General features: G+C 49.4%; 1 protein-coding gene across 1 annotated transcript; it reads right to left on the reverse strand.

Moving 5' to 3' along the window:
• Nucleotides 1–4,494: 4,494 nt before the first annotated feature.
• LOC149366499 (uncharacterized) lies at nucleotides 4,495–16,984 on the reverse strand. Its single transcript, XM_089571100.1, has 7 exons — nucleotides 16,896–16,984; nucleotides 14,800–14,948; nucleotides 13,530–13,693; nucleotides 11,298–11,424; nucleotides 9,296–9,594; nucleotides 5,957–7,050; nucleotides 4,495–4,950 (listed from the first exon to the last, which is right to left on the reverse strand). Exons 1-7 carry the CDS (start codon nucleotides 16,982–16,984, stop codon nucleotides 4,614–4,616), a joined length of 2,259 nt encoding a protein of 752 aa, XP_089427226.1. The 3' UTR covers nucleotides 4,495–4,613.
• Between the last annotated feature and the right edge of the window lie 7,411 nt (nucleotides 16,985–24,395).

The following is a 24,395-nucleotide window of genomic DNA, read 5'->3' on the forward strand; positions in this document are numbered from 1 at the left end:
TCTGAACGCGACACTCGAAGGAAATATTATTGCGGAGCAGGAGTTCGTCTGCTACGTGCACCTCAATCATGGCGGCCGGCGGCGGCGCACCGCAGCGCCGCGGCGCGGCTGCGTGGTGCATACCACCTATACGTACTGAGGGCTGATTTATTCTCCGCGGTCGTCCTCCAACGTTGTGTCTCGGTTGCTGACACTCTCGCTCTCAGCTGACCTCTGCTCAGGCTTGTTCCCTTCAGGTCACACAGAGCTGGGAGGGGGACCTCAAACTTGGTCGCTAATCCCCGGACTCTTTTCCCCCATCTTGTGGACAGGCTCGAGTATAGGAGGTAGCGTCGGATCCGATTCACCCAGCGCTCTTTCCCCAGGCCCACGACCGGATTTCAAAGACCAGCGTCGCCACTGCCTCTCGTGCCTCGAACGCGGACCACCCAACGTCACCCTGTACCGCTTCGTTGGGCGTCGACCGGTGGGCGCCCAGTGCTTGTTGGCTCACCTCTCGTTGCCGTCGCTCTAAAAACTCTCGGGTAGCAGACGACAGGCACAGCACCGCATTGCCAAAAGTGAGTCCAGGTACCATTACCGCCTTCCATAGGCCCCTAACCACCTCCATGCGGCTGAAAGCCCACAACGCACGTGCCTTGAGTATACACTGCCTTCTCAGAGCCTTCTCATGTGCCCGTTTTTCATGGGCGACGAGGTAGTCTCCGCCAGCGGTGAGCTGCACGCCAAGGTAGCGGTACGATGACACCGATGGGATCACCCTGTCCTGCAGTGTAAGCACTTGCCCAACGTCCCCCATCTCGGGAGCCCCCCAGGTCATTACTGCGCTCTTGCGAGCGCTGAAACGGAGTCCCAGCTGTCTGGCTCGCAAGCTGCACACGTCTAGGAGCCTTTGGAGCTCCTCCCCTGAGTCCGCCACCAGCACTATATCGTCGGCGTAAAGCAGGGCAGGGAGCTTTTGAGACTGAACCACGCCTTCAACCATGTATGACAGGTCGAAACCTGCTCCGCATGTCCCCAGGTCGCACTCCAGGTCACTCTGCATTAGCATGAATAGAAGCGGGGACAGAGGACATCCCTGCTTCAAACCACGTTCAATGGCAATCGGTTCTGATTGAAGGCCCTGCCACTCCACCACCACCGATGCCGCCGTGTATAACCCCCTGACCCCATCGACTACCTCCGTGGGCAGGCCTCTCTCGACAAGAATCTGCCAAAGCCTGGCATGGTCCACTCCATCGTACGTCTTCTCTATATCGAGAAAAGCTGCCCATAGTGGTCTTCCTTGTGCCCTTGCAATTTCGATGCATTGTGTGAGCACGAACAGATTGTCGTCCAGTCGACGTCCTGTGCGAAAACCATTCTGCAGCTCACCCAAGGTTAATGACCTTTCCGCCCAAGCCTGGATCCGACGACGCAGGACTTGGGCAAAAACACGACACAGTACAGGGGTCACCGTGATTGGCCTGTGAAGCGCAGTCACTTCGTTCCCCAGCTCCTTTGTACAGGAAAAACATTCGGCCTACTAGCCAGCCCTTGGGTATATCTCCTGAGTGGAGGACCTCACTGAGGGCCTCTCGCAGCGCTTCACCCTGTTTTGGGCCCATTTTCTTGAGGAGGGTTGTATCCTTTCCTTCCTCCATGTTGCCAGGCGAGCGAGCGCCGTCGGCTCAACGCGCGCAGCTGTGGCGAGGCGTGGTGAGTCGCGTGGCATGACGTCACAGCCAAGCCTCCATTCCTCCTGGTTTAATGGCCAGATTTCCTAGCCACATGGCCTTCAAAGCCTTGCACGAGAGGAGCAGAACTTCCGCTCTAAAACCGGTAGCGTTTTGACGTAGTTAAGACTAGTAGAGTTGCGAAAGCATGCGTTTGGGCTGGTTGGGTAATTATTTTCCTCTGCTGAGTCGACCGGAGAATACGCGACGCAACTCGCGAAAGAAAATTGGGAACAACTTTGCGACTCGCTTAGGCACGGCCAGAACCTAGAATCTCCTAAGAGTACTATGATCCGACCAAAATCAAACCAAAAAACAATAAAGCCATCCACCGGTTCACCCACTCCATTGAAGAATATTACAAGGTTGCAGGTGTCTGCCTATAGTAGGGTACAACTTAAAAAAACAGCAGTTGCTAACATTGGGCCGCTGTCCACGGCGTTCTGTATTAGTGCGCTGCCCAATCGCGACAGTAAACGAAATCCGCTTTTTAATGTTTGACTATATCAAACAATCCACATATTAAGATTGTAAAGCTCATAGTCTTTTTTTTCCTGATATGTTTTTGTTTGGGTAACAAGAAACGCTTAATCAGCGGACTACTTTTTCGTCGTGGAGTAATTCTGTGCGCGGAGGCTGAATGTGGTCGGCGCTTCACTGCAGACAAGTTGTATCCTACTATAGATTGGAGTGTGCTATACACATGAGCACATGCGATGGGGAAAACCTGCGGTATTACCATGAGTTAAACTCAATGGGGTGGCAGAAATTTAGGTGGGTGGATGAGAGAAGTTTGCGGGGATACGGTGGCTTCAGCTGTCACAGGACAGGATTAATTGGAGAGATATAGGAGAGGCTTTTGCCTTCCAGTGGGCCTACTCAGGCTGATGATGATGATGAAGTACATGGGCGGAAGCCACCCCTTATTTGAAAGTCTAAGCCTTTGACTTGTGCTTGTTTTACTAACTTTGAACCGTACTAAAGTCCAAAGTTATCATTGTAGCAGGAAGCGTATGATCATCAGCGAATCTACCAAGCCTGTAGTACCTCTCAAATCTTAAAGAGTCGATCTGAAGAGCATTTGCAAAGCAGCTGGTAGAGTTAAGCGAGAATCGTTCACTGGCTTCGTTAGGTTCCTTCCGAAGACTCATGTGATATAATGTTGCTTATACGCGAACGGTGCGGCAGATCGTCGTTTTTTAAAGCGAGTTTTTTCATGTCTCCCTGAAATTTTCACTTTCGCCAAGATATATCTCTTCGGCTGCTACCGGTTCACCAGGCACAGAAAAAGCCGATTCGGAAACGGCCACGCGCTAGTAACGGCTCCATATCAAGAGCTCATTGACTGCTGGAAAACCTTGATGCCATAGATATCATTTGCCACCTTTCTCTGACCGCCAAGGACTTCCGGATGCATTGTAGCAAAGGAGGGTTGATCAAATGAAACACCGTCTGCAGCCCTCGTATGATCGGAGGAAGAATTGATCTGAACGCGGCTTGTCTTTGATCCGTAGCCGCCCGGGATATCTGGCTTCCTCTGCGCGCTGAAGGTTGGAGGTGACGTCAAGGGGGTCTTCTTCGGTGACGTTTTGGAGCACGGCTTCAAGCATAGTCGTTGCCTCCCTGCCGTAGACGAGCCTAAAGGGGTCATCTGGGTGTCTTCTGCAATGGCCAGTAGTTCTTCGTGGCCAGTAGTCATCATCATCATCAGCCTGACTACGCCTACTGCAGGGCAAAGTCCTCTCCCATGTCTCTCCAATTAACCCTTTCCTTTGCCAGTTGTGGCTACCGTATCCCCGCAAACTTCTTAATCTCATCCGCCCACCTAACTTTCTGCTACCCCCTAACTTTCTGCTACCCCCTGCTACGTTTGCCTTTTCTTGGAATCCACTCCGTTAGTATTAAGGACCACCGGTTATCTTGCCTTCCCATTACATGCCCTGCCCAAGCCCATTTCTTCCTCTAGATTTCGGCTAGAATGTAATTAACTCGCGTTTGTTCCCTCACCCACTCTGCCCGCTTCCGGTATCTTAATGTTACACCTATCATTTTTCTTTCCATAGCTCGCTGCGTTGTCCATAACTTAAGCTGAGCCCTCTTTGTTAACCTCCACGTTTCTGCCCCATTGGTGAGTACCGGTAAGATACAGCTGTTGTAGATTTTTCCCTTGAGGCATATTGGCAAACTGCCTTTCATGATCTGGGAGAACCTTGTCTCTAATGCGGACTACCTTTTATAAACAGGAAGTGCGCTATAGGTTACTCCTTTTTACGACTGACGAGAAGAAACGCGGTCTTAATGGAGGCGCAGTTCTTCATGCAGATTTGTCGAAGTTCCTTGCAGACATGGACTTGTAGTGCTTCCTGTCGGAGCGCTAAGTCTGCTTTTTTTCAGGCGCGCGAGAGGCTTGGCAATGCCCCACACGTCATTTACAAACCATCAGTAGCAGGCGCACAATCCAAAAAAAAATCTTTGTACGCCTTTCTCCTCGGCAGGCTGAGGGAACTGTGCAATAGTGGCTGTCTTTCCAAAATCGAGGCAGCTCTTGGTTCTTTCTGCAACATGACCGAGAAACAGGACCTACTGGTTGGCGATGCGTAGTTTTGGGGCTTCAGTGGCAGAGAAGAATATATCTTAACCTTTGTAGCACAGCTTGTCGCAGGATCTGTAACCTTCAGGTAGGGACTTGATATTTTATAGAAATATCGTGTATTGTTAATGTATTTATTGTAGCTTGAACTTTTATATTCATTAGTCTCAATATCAATCGTAATCTGTATAAAATTGGCACAATATTAAAGAAAGAGTACTTGCTTGTTGATGTGGTAGTATGACAAACGAAAAAGTGATGTGCCATTGATGAGAAATAAAAGTACAATTCGTCTCGATATGCCCGCGTCACACGAGGAGGCAGCGGCCAAAGTTTGCGACGACGTTCGAGCAGCTGAACGCCCAGCTGAACTCGCCCATGGTGGCCAGCGGCAGCACACAGTGCATTCTGGGATCAATGGAGCCCGGAAAACTCCTGGAGGCGCAGGCCATGAGACAGTAACGCCTGAAGAACGTCCTCTGGGCGTCCGTCCAGAGTTGGTACCAGTTAGACGCCGACCGGTGACGACGACTCAAGGCGCCCCTCAGAGCCCGGTAGGCCAACGCCAGGCCGCTGGACGCGAAGAACAGGTCACCGTGGGCAGGACCCGTCGGCAGCGTCGTCACTGGCTCCTGCGAGGTCTCACTACAGGAATGCGGGGTAAAAATTGCAGATACATGTTTAACAGTGCAGGTGTTGCAGAAAAGAATTCGTGCTGATTGGCAGCCTTGTTTTTTCCAAGCAGGAAAGCACAGGGGCCGCAGAGAGAATAGTTGCTCACGTAATATCTCTAGCCTTCTCTGCATAAGACCGCATGGAAATACTTAGGCAAGATTGAAAACTCCAAAGAGATTATTGGGGTTGCGTTAGAGGCGTCTCTCATCCATAGAAGAAAATCCATTTGCCTCGTGCCTTGCGGCTCACACTTATTACATCATTAGGTGAGGTGCGCGCTCTCAACAAAAGGTAGCCAACCTTCTTGAAACGTCTCTCAAGAAAACATTCTGAAAAGCATAGCGCGGAATTCTCCCCTCTGGGTTGTCAACGTACCTGCCCCCCATCTCTAATTAAATCCGCCCATGACTACGCACCTCAAATACTATACCGGCCTCCGAATTCCAACACATGCTGCTTACAATAGGCATCACACCATAAGGATGCTTATTTGCATGTAGTTCTTGGCGAATTTCGACGTGACTTGAAAGAACTTGTGACGTGAGAAAACTTGTCCCGCACTCCTAAAACATTTGCTGCTATGAGTTCACGACTCTATAAGCCCAGAAACTTTCTCAATTTACAAGTCCTTCGTCGCATCATGGTTATGTATACTGAAACTCCTGATTTTGCTTCGATTATTACTAAATTAAAGGTCAGATACTGTACAGTCTTTGCAAGTGTAACCAGCCTGCATGGTTTGCTTCTCATTCGTATAGCAGAGCCCTTATGGCTTCCCTAAAAATCAAAATGTTCTTTGAAGGTGAGGACAGGAGTTCGCCTTTCTATACAACAATTTAGAGCTTGAGGGCTGGCAGAATAGCTTGAATATACGACTGAGAAGCAAACCGTACGACCCGGTTACTTTTGGCAAAGACTGCACCTCGTAAGCAAGCCTTGTGAATCTTTGAAGATATACACATATTTTAATACGCACCTGGCAGGGCGCCGAGTGCTATGGGAGTCTCGGTCTGGTTCTGAAGCGTTCCGTAAACGAGAGAAGAAAATCTTGAGGCAGTCTTCGAACTTCCGCACGAGGAGAGTATCTTCATCCCTCAAGAAGTAGCTTGTTCTTGACTCGGGCGTCAGGGTAAGCGTTGCCCGGTAGAGCTGCTGAGCAGTGAGGAATCCCAAAGATCCAATAGAAAATTCGAGGGGGACCTCTTCAGAATACAGCAGGGGGCGTCTCCTCAGGTATCCGGGCATAAAGAGGAGGTCTAAACGGCTCACGTAAACCACTTGCTCTCCCAAGAAGGCTTCATCCGCCTCCGCGTCGGCTTCCGAGGGCGGATTGCTGAGGTATAGTTGGGCTGTGAGCGCTCGAAGATGTGCGTATGTCGCAGGGAATGACGTCAGCACCCACGTCACCTGATGTGAAAAGTCTGCCATTCGGAAGTCAAGCTGCGACAGGTGGGGTGACTGGTCATATGAGTAGACGCTAACCCTTCCAAGAAATCTCCTAACGGCGTCGTTTGAGCGCTGGCCAAGGAGAGTCACGTGATTCTCGTCGGCGATGCCAAGCTCTAGTAACTTGGGCAGTGCGAACGCTAGCGTGGTGTCGTACTCGCCGGTTTCTTCAAGATCGCGAACCACAATGGACCAGGCGTAGGCGACAGCTTCTTGAGTGGCACGCAGACAGACTTCGATGAGATTTTCGGGGTCCTTGAAGCCCAGTCGGCGGTGGTAGTCGAGCTTGAGGGAGTCCACGAGTACGTGGAGGTACAGGTAGATGGAAATAAACAGGATGTCTCCGATACCCTCTAGGTAACGAACGATACTGATCAAGGATTCCCATTCACTAAAGAGTACCTCAGACTTGTAGCTAAACTTGTCCCTGTTCCTGGTCACGTGGGCATTCAAAAGCTTTATCCAGTCGTACGTTCGAAGTTGCTGACACAGTTCCTTGAGGACAATGACGTTGGATTTTTTGCGAGCCCCAGAGGGACGGTCCGCTAAGAGCGTCAAAATAGCCCGGTCCAGGTTTAGTACTCGCTCACGCGAGGGCCGGTGAGCGACTGTCGTTGGCAAATACTTGAACGCGTGCTCGAAAACGACATTTAAGTATACTTGCTTGTGTTCAGTGTATACAGTCGCACCTAGCTTCTGTGTCAACGTGTTTCCTGGGAGCAACACCAGAAGCGTGCCACCATCGGCAGTGATGAGCTTGGCGGCCATTAATGTGTGCACTGCGCGAGTTAGGGAGAGGGTTAGAATCCATTTGACTACCGACCCAATGTCAGTCATGTCAGCGACTGACTGCGCATCGCTCTGGAAGGCTTCCAATATGGTGGCCAACGGAACGCTTCCATGAAAACTTGCGAAATTTACACAGTGCGAGTAGAATTGGGCGACTGGTTGAAGACGGATCGCCGAGGGTCTGCTCTTGGCGGCCTCCAACAAGGTCCTGTTGAGGTCCCACAAGAAACGTGCCCTTGATGAGTGAAGGTAATCAGTCCCGCCGTCGATGTCGTTCTTCTTGGTGACCTGAGCGAGAGAAAGCTAGTCATTAGAGCCCATGAATCGGCAGCAAATTATGAGTAACTGATTCACGAACCTACATTCATACACACAACTTCTCCCACAACGGCCATTCCTAAGGCATCAACTGCTTTACACTTCCAAAGCGTCTTCAATGGCTGTATGCAATGTCTCCAAATTAACAGAGCAATACCAGCCAAAATCGAAACCTACTAAATCTATGATAAGCGCTAAGGAAACGAATGCGCGGGTGGCGTTGGCAACGGCAAAGCCATGGTCTGGAATGTCGCATTGTGCGCATCACAACCGTGGTCATTGAACATGTCGTATTCACTACCCCAAACCCATCTGCTGTGCGATGTCAGTGCACGTTAAAGAACCACAGGTGGTCGAAATTTCCGGAGACCTTCACTACGGCGGCCCTCAAAGCCTGAGTCGCTTCGGGACGTTAAACCCAAATAAACCAAACCAAACTAAAATGGTATAATTTCTGTTATTCTCTAAAGGGAACATATTGACCAAAAAGACATGGTGCATCATTAGACCACTCCAGCGCACCACTAATAAGAAATCACAAACAGCCCACCAAAAAAAACCAACCCCCGATACCACCAGCTCAGGCACCACCCCCTAACCAACTTTAGAAACAAACTATGTTGCACAAAACCTTCCCTAGGGCAAACATACAAACCCACCCCACCCGCTTTGAGCCAACAAGAGGTGCAAGCAGCCCTCGCCCACATACATCGTAACACCACACCAGAGAGTGAACACATCACCCACAAACTTTTTCGCAGTCTCGAAGACCAGTCTCTCCCCGATATCACACACCACTAAACAACGCTGCCTAGACTGAATAGAGAAAGTTGTCGAGGTTGAGCGCTGTGCATGTATAAGGCAAACTCAGGCAAATGATGAAGTATGTGAAACCCTAAAAGCGTTTAGCCGGAGGCTGAGCGAAGTTTTTGCGTTACCAGTAGTCTTGCGACCGTACTGGTCCGAAGAGCCACGCTGAGTCTCACCGAATGACTGCTCCTCAGGAGAGGCAGGCTAATGATGCCTCAAAGCATTCGTAAGGACATCTTCATCAACCCGCATGAGAGCCATTAACGTATTGGAAAATGCAGAGCCAGAAAGTATGTATGGGTACAGCTCTTACCTAGCTATCTGGGTGCTCAATTGTAAGGTATGCACACAGCCCACAGAAATAAATGTGAACCGATGATCCAGACGGATCCTCCACGATGGCCGTGGCAGAAGGTTGGAGTATACTTATGTCAAATAAAAAAGTACCACTTCATAGTGGTAGTCAAGTACTGTTTCATATTGACAGAACTAACTCTCCTATTGTCAACGAAAAGCTCGAGGGATATCCTGAACTTGAAAAGTATCTTTGGGACGCACGGCATACCAGAGATTGTTATGCCTGATAGAAGTACTCAGTTTATATTCGAGGAATTGAAAGCGTTCGCGTGCTCGTACGGTTTTCCTAGCCCCATCGAGCCCCAGGAACCCACAGGCCCATGGCGAGGAGGAAAGAATGGCAGGAACAGTGAACCGATTGCTTGTAAAGGATGATAATCCGTACCTTTCTCTTCTAGCTTACAAGGATAGACTGGGGTTCCTGGGTAAACTGCTTAAGCATTTTAACACACCGCGTGTATCAGTACATTTTGAAAGAATAACACGTTCATCAGCGACTCCTCTGAACCTTCCGCGTCGTTTCTATGCACAGCTGCACTTGTAAGCGCGGAAGCCTCCGTCGCAAAATACGTCCTGTGCACAACGGGTCGCTCACCCGAGGCGCCGCGGCCTCTTCCCATTTCCGGCACACATGTCCGTAGAGATCCCGGCACGGGTCCACATCTCCGTCCAGCAGCTGCACCAGGTCCAGCTCAGCAACCACGCAGCTGTGCGCGGTGCAGCGGCGCACCACCGAGGCCAGCGACTGGCCCATGGCCACCAGCAGCACCAGGCAGAGGAGGAGCGCGGTCATCAGGCCCACTCCACAGGCGGCCATTGCCAACCGGAGAGTGAAGACTTGGTCGGCGAACGAGCGGGTGGCCGAGAAAAACTCGTGGAACGTCGTGGAACCAACTGCGGAGTGAAGCCGCGTGCGCTTTTAGTGCAATAGAGTTTCGTCATTAAGTTGCCGTCTACCGATGTACTACCTTATAGCGCCAGCCGCTAGAATGCGTAGACGGCCACAATAGCGAATGCTGTGTCGGGAGCTTGTCGTAGTGCTATATGGTAGCCGTAAACTGCAAAGATATCGTACGTCCCTCTAAGAAATAAACACACGTCCCTCTCTAATCCCTCTCAAAGGCAGACGGTTTTGCCGTAGGCGTCACGCTATTCTTATTCGAAACCACGGGCTCATTCGCTGACGATCAACTTCGTTGCACAGGTGGTAGGACGCAGTAAGTGTCATTCAAGTAGAACTGTGTGCCGTGTCGAGGATGAGCTGTGTGTGGCCGTGCAGTCGAGATAGGTCTGCGTCATAACTTCTACATGGTCATCAGGAGTCGATATCCTTAGTAGTTCAACGTGCTATCCAGCCAGCCAGCTAAGAGTGGAAATGGGGGGTTTCTTGAATTCAGCGACACAGATGTCGCTTGTTTTCTCAAGGGTGCGTGTGGCAGTCTGGGAGTTTTGGACATTATCACAACGGCAGCAGAATCGTAGGCTCAGAAGAGTCACTTGTTGGACAGTGGTCTTCCTGTGTGATATCTAGTTACGCATGTCCTAAACAGCCATGCGAATTAATGGGATTTATGGTCGAAACAATCCTACTTGTGATCTAAGGCTTAGGTAACGTGAAAGGTTAGGTAAAGGCCTCCATTGACTAGCGCAGCACTGCACGTGCCGCTCGCAAAGCGAAATCAAGAGCCCTGAAGTAGCCCCACGTCTTTGAGACCGGACATCCAGCGAGTAGTTTGACGTAACGTATGTGCAAGCCGCATGGCCAGCAATGTGTTAATGATGTTTTATTACATTGAGCACTTCATCATGACCGAGCTTCTTCTGACCGGCGCCTGGGCATCCAAAGAACGACAAGGTAAGAGTCATGGAACCACCGAAAAAAAAACGCAGGACACCGCAAGGCAGTAGAAGCCCCGGTCCTATGGTTCATCTACGCATGAGACGCTTCAGAACGACTACATCTGGGAAAGCCTTGTCTCCCATCTTTTCCTTTCTTCCTTTACCTTGTGCCGTGTCCTGTTCTTTCCCCCTTCTGTTCATTAATAACAGGAGTCGGGTAGCTTCAAACTAAGCATGTGTTTCTCTCTCCCTCTACATTAAAGACACAATGATTTGAAACGAAATCCTTACTGTACAATACGTTTGAATAATGAGGATATTACTTTTCCCTAACGAACACTGCACAGCCGCGGAGTAGGACTGAAAGTTACAGAGCTTCTGGAAATTTTCGCAGTTTAAAAAGTCTCAGGTCCGCAGACGCTACAATCAAGACTGTCGCATGTCCGGTCGAATCGTCCCTGCCATGCAGGTTACAGACACGGCTAGAAAAGTTAACCAATAAATCACCATTCACCAGAAAAGTGAACAATATTACGGCCACTTCAGGGTATCTCATGTGTGGTCGTGCGATGCAGCCCAAGCCTGTAAAAGCCGTGCAGGGATGGAAGTGGGCACTCCTGAGAATGGTCACCTGTATCAATGCACAGAACTAGCGGCTGATTGAGAAAAATTTCCATTGTTAATACCGTTTTGGGAAAAAATTTTCTGTCAGTTGTGTGCAGATATAAATCCGGTCTGGGGATAAAATTGTTACTCACAGCGCACTGTCGATTTGAACCCGCGCGTGTCGTCTCGGATGTTTTGCTGAGGCGACACTGTGGTGTCTTTTTCCACTTGCGTCCCATTCCGATCATTCAGGGCTCGCTGTGCTTCGCCGGGCTGATCCTGGTACCAAGGCACAAAAATAAAAACGTCGGTTACCTAAAAGAATATTCAGTGCATGAGATACTGACTGGCCCGTTTCTGCTTCAGCCTGTTCAAACAGACCGCGTTGGCACAGTGGATATCGCGTTAGCTTTTTAAAGGGAAGCTGAATGGTTTGAAAATTCGAGGTTATTCGAGAATTCCAATCTATGAAGATCGGTAATGCATGCAAAGTATTATTGCAGTAGCATGTAAAATGGTGAAATAATCGTGGATTAAAGCCACGACGAAAGCCACTGCCAGGAGAATGCGGTGAATCTAGTAGTGACGTCATTATCGCCGAAATTTAAGATGTCCGCTGCCTTCGCCTGCATGCTGCTGTGCGTCGTCGGATGCCACCAAAAAATGTTTCGAGAGCTTCACCTTCGATGGCACTGGTTTTCTTTTATGAAACAACTGTTTCTTCTCTTGGAACGCAACGCCGTGATACGCAACGTCATTATCGGGCCTCTGCCCGTCGCTGAGTACTGCAGAGAATCCTGAACACCGACGCCGTTTTATTCGGCGATTACGCCACCATTTAAATTGTAGCGCAAAAAGATTTCGCAGACTTCACCAGCATGTTTCACACATTCGGACCTTTTAAACTCATCGAATTCTAAAGCCACTTTAGTTGCCCTTAAGGCGGACTCCACTGGTTCGATCCGGCCGTGGGGACCACATTTCCCAGCAAACAAAATACATAACCATCAGAGGATTTATACGCTGTTGTATGTTGGTAAAGAAAAAGGTGGTTGAATTTATTCCGCAGACACGTACTAATGCGTGCCTATATAGTGGTAGCTGCGTGGCCCGTCAAACACGTACCCCTTAAGCAATCAAGCCCTGCGTTTTTGGTGTCAACGCCTCAGTCATTTAACTTTTAGCAACACCGCTCACTGCAGAATTCAGGCCCTTTTAGGCGCATCAGTTCATTTAGTCGGCGCGTTCTGGCTCCGCTTACGTAGAGCAGTGGAGTATGCTCCTCTTTATACGGAACGTTGCTTTTTGAAGGATAGGAGGTTATTCTGTGCCAATTCCATGTCGTATAAAAGTGGTTATTGGGCCCTTCCCTGCCTCACTACACGTCTGAGAAGACCAGCAGGCGAGTAAATGGGACAGCCGAAAAATGTATGAGTGGAGAGGGTTCGACCGGCCGAACAGCTGATCTGGTTGGTTTTTAACGAAAGGAGGCGCTGGCCGTGCTTCAATGCCGGCCAACATCGTTCACCAGCAGCCATCTCGCTAGCTCTGCGAATTATTTTGGGTTTGCTATGGCACTAAACTTCCTTATGGTTCTGTTTAGGCATCAAGTGTCTTAGCATTTTGTGGCGTCCCACTATGACAAGGCCTTTCAGAGAGTATAAAACTTCTTCGAAACATCCAAACATCCGAAAATATCCTTCGCTGACTCTCCAACCCTATCCCTTTAGCCGAACCGCCGTGGTCGCTGCCCTAACACCGGCACTATTAGTCGCCCATGCCTGTACTACACACTTCCTCTGATGAAGAAGCCTTCTATGCTAACTCCAACGGTAGCGGTATAAAGCCGTGAAGGTGTTGCTGACATAACAGAATGAGTATGGCGGTTGCAATCCGCAGTTAGTCACGGCGCTAACGAAAAGACTTGAAATAAATTGAAGAAAGTGCAGCGAGTTATCGAAGAGCAAATAAGTGTTAACATGAAGATATCAAAACAGAGGAAAGTGAGTAAGAAAAAAAACTAGCGCAAATGATTTTGTACTGCGTATCAGGTGATGAAAAGTAAATACGAGGGCATGTATTGCAGAGTTACTAGACAGGTTTCAAGAGAGGGTTAAAGTATCCGAGGGTGCCAGAAAGTCAGGCGGGCAGGTCACTTCAGGAGAATTTCTGGGGTGCATGTGCCTGGCGCTGGTCAGATCTAATTGAAAATCAGTTGTGGGAGAATTTTGTCGCATCGCATAGACGTAGCTTGGTTGATGCTGATAGCGATCGTGTTAGCATGATTGTCAAGAACCTCTGTGGAGAAACCGGAAATTAGGTGACGTTGGTTCAGACGTACGGTATGTAAACGGTAGGTGGTTTTAGTAACCTGGTACCCTTACCACTCGACCATGAGTTTCAAGTGATGGTGACGCTCTGCGTGACGGTGACTGGGCCCCCGTCGTTTTATTCGTCTTGAGGATGCCCGTCGGCCACGACGACAGCCTCGGTGACTCCGGGCTCGGGCACTTGGTCTCGGGCCCGGCGGAGTCGAAAATGGTCGATCCTGCTGGTCACGGGGTTCGTTACATAAATACACCTCGCCGACAAACAATCTCTTATTAGGTATACACTCTGTACGTCGCGTCCTTGTTAACTGTGAGCCTTCAACGTACCGCGGGCGCTTATGGCAAAACGTGGTGTCTCAAAGGTCATTTAGTGCCACGGCTGTATGACGCTCAAGCTTCAAGTACGTCAGCTGGAGGACGCGGTCTGCACGACTGTGGTGGCCATTGCAGCCTAGCGAGGCAATGTAAGGTTGCAAACTACGTTACATGCCACTCTAGGAATAAAAACCTAACTCTCACCTAAGTATTTTTTAAACGCGCGTTGATAGTGAAGTGTGCACACAATTTCTGCGGTGCCTCGCAAAGGCGTCGTACTCGTAACGCAGACCGACTACATGAGGAACAATCCCTAGTAGATTAAATGACCTTCATACCGGTACTCACCTATGGGGCAGAAACGTGCAGGCTAACAAAGAGGGTCCAGCTTAAGTTAAGAACAACGCAGCGAGCTATGGTAAGGAAAATGATAGGTGTAACGTTAAGAGATCGGAAGAGGGCGGAGTGGGTGAGGGAACAAGCGCGGGTTAATGACATCTTAGTTGAAATCAAGAGGAAGAAATGGGCTTGGGCAGGGCATGTAATGCGAAGGCAAGATAACCGCTGGTCCTTAAGGGTAACGGAGTGGAGTCCAAGAGAAAGCAAACGTAGCAGGGGACGGCAGAAAGTTAGGTGGGCGGATGAGATTAAGAAGTTTGCGGGGATACAGTGGCGGCAACTGACAAAGGACAGGGTTAATTGGAGAGACATGGGAGAGGCCTTTGCCCTGCAGTGGGTGTAGTCAGGCTGATGATGATGATGATGCTGATGATTATACCTTCTTCGCAGAACGGTTCAGGTGACCGGAGTGTAGTAGGTACCGCGCCCTTAACTTGGAAAAAAATTCATTTTTTTTGCAAACGAGTTTGGTTTTTAAGTGCAGCTCTATCAAAGTTCACGTGAGGACCGCGACCAGGATCATCTCATCTGACTCTAAGGACGACTGCTCACAGGACAATGTCGCATGAGTCAGCGTTCATACTGACATCATAAACTCTCCATCACTAACCAGGGCTGTCGTCGCGGGGTGGACTGCCGAAGGTCGATGCAAGGCTCCTTGATCCAGGTAGTGTCAACTCCTGTTGAAACTCTGCCGAGCTCTCCGTTGGCAATGGTCGCTCGACGTCGCCGGCCTGGTAACCAGGAAGCTCGCGGGGTCTGCGCATGAGGAACCGACGACGTTGACCGGAGTGAGCGGGAAACTGGACGATCGTCGACGAGCGGGCGCCTCCCGGAAAACAACTCTTCTTCTTCTTCTTCTCCTGCCTTCACGCGATGGCACACCCTTCGCGTGCTTCACTTAAACTTCTACCTTCATAGATCTGCTCTGGCGGTCTCCCCATTGTGCCCGTTCTGCGCTGAACCCGATGCGATAGATCACTTCTTGTTCTATCGAATCCGATACGATAGATCACGTCTTGTTGACCTGCCGCCGTTTCTCCTATTTACGGAGCCGCCTGCTAGAGCACCCTTTACGACAGCTAGGTCTAAGTCTGTCAGCCGGGGTTGTCCTGTAACTTGATGCTTCCTCCCTTAGGCACGCTAGCTGGAATGTGCTCTCCGCCATTCAAACTTTCTTTTCATACACTAAATGGCTGCCGTCCTAAACTCTTTCTCATGTTCAAAATTTATCTGCAACCAAAGCTTCTTAAACATGGCACGTTTAGACCCGTTCCCTGTTTCATCCACCGATCTCACAGTATTTGTTTAGTTTACTTCAATTAACAAATCTGAATTCCTTTCTTTATTTCCTTATTGTTATCGTTATCATTAACAGCGTTAATTTTTTATATTATTTCATTTTTTTAACATTCTGTGCACTTGTCAGTCGCCGCGCAGAGGGTACGCTCCATTATTTTCAGGAAAACAACAACAACAACCCTTCGAAACCTTTGAGAATTACTTTGATATTTTGAAATGTCCATAATATTCATGACATGAGCCATTTCATCGAGGTAAATAGCATCGGCGCCGTGTGTCGTAAGCGACAACTGCAAAGCTCCAGTCCTTCAGGTGGAGAATGTTGGAAAAGTGGGCAACAGCCATGGGGGACATGTGCACCGTTCTGTGAACGTAGAGGGTAGAGGATATGCAAGCCACTTTGTCGACGCAAAACCAACTTCTATCGTTTTCTCTTTCCTTTCCTTCCCCTTTACTCCGTGTGGAGCAGCAGGCCAGGGTCACGTTACCTCCTACCGACCTCTCAACTTTTCTTCTAATTATATTCTACATCTCTTTGTACAGTCTGTGCAGGCCCACTGACTTCCCATGTCTCCGACGGTCGGAGCCCGCTGCGTATGGTGGGTGGTCGGGCATCCCGTGAGTGGGGCCGCACTATTGGGCAATCTCGATGCTCTCCCTGCCCTGGCCAGGAAGGCCAGTAATTGAGTCGAGATAATTGAAGGATCAGAGCAAAAAACTCGCTGTCCCCATTCCCTTCCCGCGTCCCATTTCCCTTTCCGCTACTTCCCAGGGGAGGTTAGGGGAGCCTCCCCGGGCCCGCTCTCTCGGCTGTGGGTCGCTATAGTAGCTTTTCCCTTTTATTTTACTTTTCCACCCACGGGTGGTGAAATTACAACTTGCCTACGGGCCTATTCTTTTATTTTACAATTGGATTAAGCCTGTTGTACGTATGTGGTGTAGGCAAGGGCTTATTATTTTTATTTCCTTTTCGGTTGCCCCAACCTATTCATTGTCATTGACCTCCCATCCCCTGGCTTGGCTACTCAGCCGAGTACACGGTTTCTAACTCGGCAGTGGCGGCCATGTTTCGATGGAGGCGAAACGCAAAAGGTGCCCGTTTGCTGTCCGACGTCAGTGCACGTTAAAGATCCCCGTGTGGTCGAAATTATTCCGGAGCCTTCCACTACACACCTCTTTCTGTCTTTATTCTTTCACTCCCATCCTCCTCCATTTGCTCGCTGCGCTGTTTAGGTGTCCACCGAGGAGGGATAGTTATTGTGCCATTTTCTTCCCTTTAAACTAATTTTCTTTTTTATTCTCACGGAGACCAGAGCACTTGCCGATGCGCTCTTCTTTGTGCTCCGGCGTCTCCGCATCCCCTTGGCCCTGCGCTGCTCGTTCTTCCTTGCCTTGACGGCTAACTGCCTGGCTACAAACTCGGGGTCCGACGACTCGAGTTTCTCCCGTCTCCTACGCCGCACAGCGTCGGCCTCGCTCTCCTTGGCCGCCATGACAGTGTTTTTTGTTGTTGTTGTTGTTGTTGTGACTGAGAGAAGGATGAAAAGGAAATCGCACGGGCCTGCTACTGGCTCTAGCCAAGCCACCACCGCTGCCAACGTGCAGATAGAGGAGAGGTAAGAGATAAGAGGAAAGAGCCCTACGCCGCACAGCGTCGGCCTCGCTCTCCTTGGCCGCCATGACAGTGCTTTTTCCACCGCCGCATCACGATCATTTATACACCGCGACCCTCCTCCTCCCCTTGCCGCGCATGGGCAATAGAGCACGGCCCGCCAGCTACGTGTCGCGCATGCGCAGTCTTTCTCTCGGACGTAGGCGAGCGGCGTCAGCGCCGGCAGCTGTGACGTCATTCGACTCCTTGCGCATGCGCACAAGCGGTGCCGAAGGCCCACAGCGAAACGGCGAGACTGCGGGTAATGTAGCTCTCGCTACAGAAAGGAAATCAAAGCTTTGCCGTTTCGTCACAACGATAAAGTGCGGCCGCTATAGTTCTCTGCTTGAAATTTCTATGGCCATGCCATGTGTAGTTGTTTCGCCAAGTTATAGAAAAATGATTGGGTATGGTAAGTGATGCGGCGTAGTGAAAAGGACCTTAAATTGTAATGGCACATAGGCTATGCAGGCTTGTATCGGATTAGTTGGGAAATTTTTAGCCATATACAACCGCTATTTAGAGCAGTTTTAACATGCTTAAAAGCCTAACGTTGTACAAATTTAAAATTGTTTTTTTTTTTCAGGAAAGGAAATCCAAAGTCGTGGTTTGGTTGGTTTATGGGGTTTAACGTCCCAAAGCGACTAAAGCTATGAGAGACGCCGTAGTGGAGGGCTCCGGAAATTTCGACCACCTGGGGTTCTTTTACGTGCACTGACATCGGTTTCAGGATGTTAAATTTAGTGAAGTATTTATCAGTATGCATGTAACATGGCACGTTAGCAATCATTCGCACAGTGCGTTTTTGCCAGCAAATATATATTTTACTCTGCTTTGTTGCCGCACCCTGCACGATGGCAAGACAAAACGTGATAATTGGAGAAACACATTATATGTTAGAATTCTCACTTTCGTTAGACGGCACTGGATGCCAGCGACTTTCTCTTAGTGTGAACATTTTTAATTGTGCGTACAAGCTACAAGAATAATACTCCGAAGCATTTTCCCGTGACTATATCTATCACGTTATTGCCAACGTGGTTGAAACCTACAGGGCGAAGTGGATCGCGCTGAGAGTTGAAGTTTCTGAAAAATTGTCCGAAAGGTCCTAAAATTGTCCTCTTAAAATTCTCTTTCAGCCTTCAGTTGAAAGAAAATAAAATGTTTCTTTCTCTATCAAAGTATCCTGAAGAGGACTCGTTTCCTCTCTTTTTCTGAGGGCAAAATAAGGTACGCAGCCCTACTTTTTTCATGCGGTTGTTTCCTTCTTATTATCATCTTCCTCATGAAAACTGGGACAACGCAGTAGCCCCCTCAGCCAACGAATGCCAGAAGTTTCAGGCACGCAGTATAAGCATTCGCGATGGCCTTAAATCGTTTGAATAGAAAGCCTTAAAATATTCCTCGCAGATGTCTCAGTCACCACCGGATTAAACTAAAGTGACCTGTGTGAGATAATGCCCTCACAGCGAAAGAACAGCCTGTACGGAGGTAGGAGTGAACGGAGTAGAGCGGACTACTGTGCCTGGATGCTAGCTCGCCCGCTGGCCATCGAGGCACCCTAGAGCAGAGCGCTCTTCTGCCCCATCTATTGGTCAAAGTTGGAGTTAGCGTGAAATTAATATCAATCGCGCTTGCTATTACTGTGCTACAACAGTTTGTTAAAGGTAGATTTTGTGTTTTCAGTGCGTTATTTCATATTTGCAATGTTTTGGAATCGGTATTGAGGAGGTTATGTTAGAAAAAAGTTTGCCACTGCGACAGTCAAGTCAAGCCTACGACAGTCAAGTCAAGTCAGGCCAAAAAGCGTTGCTTCATCCAGCTGATCGAAAAGTTACCTTCGGAAGCTGCTCCGAAGCGGGGTTGCGCAGTGCGCGCGCAGCAAAGTTGTCGGGTGTGCTCGAAGATAAGCCTTGGCAACTCATTCGTGCTAGCGCGAACTATGTTTTAAGAAACTGCAGCGGCCGAACAGATTCCGCGGGTGCTTCGCCAGTGAAAAAAACGAGCTAAAAAATTGGATCAGAAATTTTAACCAATTCTCTTTTATTTCATTTTAGTTTTTAGGCTTCTTTCCCAAGCACTCTACGAAGCCGAGCACCAGGCCGAGGCACAGATAGTACCCATTTTGAGAAAACCGTTGGGTACCCAGGCCGCGGCGGGAGTTGACCCCATCACCTCTCGAAGCCGAGGCGGGTGCTCTACCACGAGGTACAGAACCCACCTTCCTCGTCTGAAAGAACACATGCATCTGTCATCATCATCACAGAAACTTTATTGTATGCAGAGGAGTTTGGGGCTCGCAGACCCCTGAGCCCCCGCACGGCCCCACTGCACTGAAACGTTCATGTTCCTGCGGATCATGACGTCGGCAGCCCAGCTGGTTGCGATGGCCTGTTTGGCCGGGTCCAAGGAGCGCAGCAGGGTCTCCCATGCCTCCCAAGTGGTGAGGTGATCCAGGTGCGCAGCAGAGCAAGTTGCTTGGTGTTGCAGCTTGAAGCTAAGGGCGAAAACGAAAGGTTCACGAAAAAACTGGCAGCAAACACACAAAAGGAGCCTGAAAGAAACTGAGCATAGCGCGTGGCTTGTCGCCAGGCGCTATGCGGGCTTGAGGACTTGGAAACAGGTCACAGCGCTGTGGGAAGCAGACGACTCCACTTTCCCACCCTCCTTCTCTGCCGTTGATCAAGTAGAATGCTCAAGCACTTGGCTTGAACTTGCAGCACGCGCTAGCACCCCGAACGGCTTTGAGGCCGCGAAGCAGACGACGCGTGCCTCCGTCACCATAGCAACTCAGCGCATGCGCAGAGAGTAGTGTGGTGAGCTGTCCCGGTACTCGACGAGCGCATGTCGGGCGCCAAACACCTGCAGCTCATGACGGGCCTCCTGGGCGCCGTCTATTGGCTCGGTCCCGTCACCTTCTTCCGCGCCTTCCTCAGCTGGCCGTACGTCTGTGAGTGGCCGGATCTTATATTATACTAATGACTGCTACTGGCCCAAGCAATTGTTCCTGTAAAAATGGGCTTATGGACATCAAGGATACTGACCATAAAACAAAGAGGGCACTTACTTGATGTCCATGTGTCCTTTTGTGAGCGCCTTTCTCTATGCCTATATGCAGAGTACGTAACTGCATCTCTTCTACAACTAATCAGGTCTACTGTCCCAAGAGACCGTTTCTGTATAAATGGGCGCATGGATAACACGGGCTCTCACAACAGTCGATGTTCTTGGTGTTTACTTGTCCTTCTCTGAGTTCCTTGCTCAAACAGCCGTGCACCTGTGGACTACCTGTTTGTCTATGGGACCGCTTCTGTAGAAAACTGCTCACCAACACCAAGGACAGTGGCCAGTGCCGTCGATGCCACACGCGGTTTTGTGTGCACCTTCAGCGCCTTTCTCACCCATCCGTTAACCTGTGAGCGCCCGGTAATTTTACAACTACCTTCACAATGTTTTCGTGGCTTAACGACGCTGAACGTACAATGCAGTGGCTGCACAACCTGCGCTTCCTTTTTAAGCATCGAAGCACCCATTTTCGGCAAACTCAGGTGAACGTTGTCCTGAAACTGCGGCGAACCTCAGGCTGCAAATCAAGTCGAACCTGAGGCTCGAACCTGAAGGCGAACACGGGCCCGAACGTGCATCCGAACATATTCGAAAACTTCCCAACTTCTCCGTCCGAATTGCATCCAGCAGAAAGGAACTTCAGCCCCAATGGGGATTCGAAGTTCGAACCACCGCCGGCTCAAACAGAGCAGTTTCATTTCCCCTTAGACCTCTCCGTGGGCCACCGTCGCAGCGTCTCGCGCTGTGTATTCTAACTGTTTGTCTTTCGTGCTACTGCTTTAATTAGTCGTGTTTGCTGTCTTACGGCCGTTATAGTTCTGTGATTTGCATGCCAATGGCACGGTGTTTAGGTGGCAAAGAAGCGGCTGATACTTGTCAAGCCCAGAAAGCAACCAGGCTTGGACATGCGCTGTCTGGGTCTATAAATATAGCAACGAATGAAGGTGGCGATTCGTCCAGCAGCTAAAGGGCCTGATCCATATTGAAATAGGTTTTAGGCGCAAAAAACAGACGAGACACACAGGAAGGTAACGGGACGAAGCGCCAACTTCCAACTGATTTTATTGCATGCATGAAACGTACTTATAAAGCTTGTCGTCACATGCGCAGGAGGGTCACCTAAAGTTCAAGAACGACATGATAAGGCGCGCTCCAGGAATTTCTTTTCACAGTTAAACAATACAACTGATGTGTTGCTTACGCACTTGTCGCCTTTCTTTTTGATAAAAAACGCTTCTATCAATTCCCTAGCAGTAGTGTCATTGCTTTTGCCCAGAATGCGCACATCAGTGAAGCATGGCTCACAACTGCGGGACGGGCGCTTACTAATGTGCTTAGTTAGATGTGTGTCTTCCTTATTCTGCTCTACATTCCTCTGGTGCTCCCTCGTTCGCTCATTCAGGCACCTGCCTGTCTGACCTATGTAGGAGTGCCCGCAAGACATGGGGATTTCGTAGACAACCCCTTCAGCACATTTCACGAACGGGCACCGGTGCTTTGTTCCGCAGCCTCGTTCCTTGGTGTTGTCGTTGTCAGTACGGGAGCAAAGGCCACCTAGCTTTCTTGGTGCCGAGAAGGCGAGCCGTACAGCATGGCGGCTGGCAACTTCAAATTATGGGCCACACGATGCACGTATAGCACCAATACTGGTCTTACCTCTTCTCGAGGGACCTCTGGCCTAGCTCTACCAGTACTTTTCTTTGTCTTGTTTAGGAGACATTCAACCACCGCAGTCACGAGCGAACGGGGGAACCCGGCTGCAAAAAGCCTAGCCAGTTGGTGATTAAAACTGTCCCGCATTTTGTGAGGGCATGACTTTTTGAGTGCCGATTCAAGGCAAAGCGAAGCAATCCCGCGTTTCACAAGTTTAGAATGGCAGGAGTCAAAAGGTAGCAGCTGCTTCTTTGCACGCGGAAAATATGACCAACAGACCCGATCACCACAGAACTTAATTGTCAAGTCTAAAAACTGTAATGATTCAGGATCAGGTAGCTCGTGTGTGAACTTCAGACCTTTTCCATGCTCTCTAAAGGCAGATAAAACACTGTCCACTGTTTCCTTAAGGTTGTAAAGACCTTCTTTAGTTAAAACAATAATAAAATCCTCAACATACCTAAAAACTTTAAAAACCTTGTCACTGGGTAAAACTTGCTGCAGAGCTTGGTCAATATGAGATAAAAAGATGTGACATAGCACCGGTGCCACACAGGACCCAATGCATATGCCTGACTTCTGCAGAAAAAACTGCTGGTCAAAAGTGATAAAAGTAGATTCCAGATAAAACTATAATAAGTTTAGAAAGTGATCTATTGAAATACCGGCTGAGTTCTGAAAAGAAATCGGGTCATTTTCTTCAATGCACTCCCTAACAGAGAACAAGGGGCCACGAGGAACTTAAATAATAGAACAAATCTACAACGTCCACTGAAAAAGCACTCCCAACATCAGGGTTGGTTTGAAAAAAGTCACAAATTGCATTGAGAACAAGGGGCCACGAGGAACTTAAATAATAGAACAAATCTACAACGTCCACTGAAAAAGCACTCCCAACATCAGGGTTGGTTTGAAAAAAGTCACAAATTGCATTTGACCGTTTCGGAGAACAAGGGGCCACGAGGAACTTAAATAATAGAACAAATCTACAACGTCCACTGAAAAAGCACTCCCAACATCAGGGTTGGTTTGAAAAAAGTCACAAATTGCATTTGACCGTTTCGTCAAAAAGGATCATTTACATGCAGCTTAGGCAAGTGCTTAGCCAAATACATGCTAAGATTTTTCTGCCACGTGCCACGTGGCAGAAAAGCCAGGCCATATTTCCGAAATTTTATGGTCACAAAAATGAGTTGGCTGTATTCGCCGCAAAAGTCCTGCGGGTGATCCGTTAGGGTGCAGTGGTACCACTGGATGCCTCCCACTAACTATTACATACAGTCACGTGTACTCACAAAATTCACTGGGATACTTATTTATATTGTGTGTTGGCAGTAAAATAGCAGCACAAGCTGTTGATTCCTTCACCGGAAGTGACGTCGCATTATCAGGTCTGGTGACGTCACCTTCCTCCAGCCAATCTGGATAATCCGTTAAGGTGACGTCATTTCCCTCCAACCAGTGGGAATGACCTGGTATGGTGACCTCACTCTTTTGCATCCACTGGTTGAATTATATGACCCAGGGCACATTTTTTTTTTCTCGGTGAGGATTTTAATGCTTAACACGCCGTGCATACTCGTAGAGAGCACGGTAAAGTTGCCCTTCATGGTGCCGCGACTGACGCAGGCGTGATCGGCGCCCTGGTGGCCACCGCGGCGGACCTGCCGGTGTTCTCGGCGAGCCCACCTGCCCTGCAGGTGTGGATCGAGATCCTGATGACGGTGCCCATCCGCTGGCTTCCCACGTACATCATCACCCGGGGACTGGTGAACTCGATCGTCTAGATGCGTAGTTAGAGCCGTACGAGTAATTGATCCAAAGAAAAAGTCAATCACTCCTTGAGATCTTGATACTGTTACGTTTCGCCTTCGTCGCGAGAGGAAAATCGGCGCGGCTGCAGCGGAATGCCGATGAGTCACGAAAGGCACGCGGGGTCATCGCCTGAAGTAGCCACGGAAGCGGCGTCAGTCATCCACCCTGCATCTGGCCAGCCAGCTCTGCAGTACAGAAAGAAGTTAGCTGCCACGTTCGGCAGTACTAGACATTCCAAGGGGCACATCAAGTTGACAGCAGCAACCGTCTTCCAGGGAGAAGTGGTCAACGACCGTTTCCCCTACCCCGAGCACGTGCGACCACATGAAAGGCGCAGGAACGCTGTTCGAGAGCCTTCCAGAATCTGCGCGACGCAGAGGGCATCCTTCTCTCCCAACACGTGACGGGGACGTGTTCCCTATTGAGAGTGTGTGTGTGTGGGTGCCACAGTGAACTTTCAGGACCCTCCTTTCCCGACAAGCCCGGCCCCCATCTAGGGAGCCCAGGGAAAAGAAAGGATATAAAACTCGGCGCCTTGGACGGCCGAGTAGCTCCTGACCATCTGAGCTCATCGTCATGTAGCTTTGCTCATTGTTTTCGAGACTTTCTGAGACGTTCTCTCAGTTGCTGTTTGTATATATGTAAATTCCCTTGTATAAAGTTCTTCTTCTTGTCTTTACCGTAACCTCGCCTCCGTCCTCCCTCATCCCCTCTTCGAC

The sequence above is a fragment of the Amblyomma mixtum genome, chromosome 1 (genome assembly GCF_055824585.1).
Source record: "Amblyomma mixtum isolate Tamu chromosome 1, ASM5582458v1, whole genome shotgun sequence".
In the NCBI taxonomy this organism is placed as follows: domain Eukaryota; kingdom Metazoa; phylum Arthropoda; class Arachnida; order Ixodida; family Ixodidae; genus Amblyomma; species Amblyomma mixtum.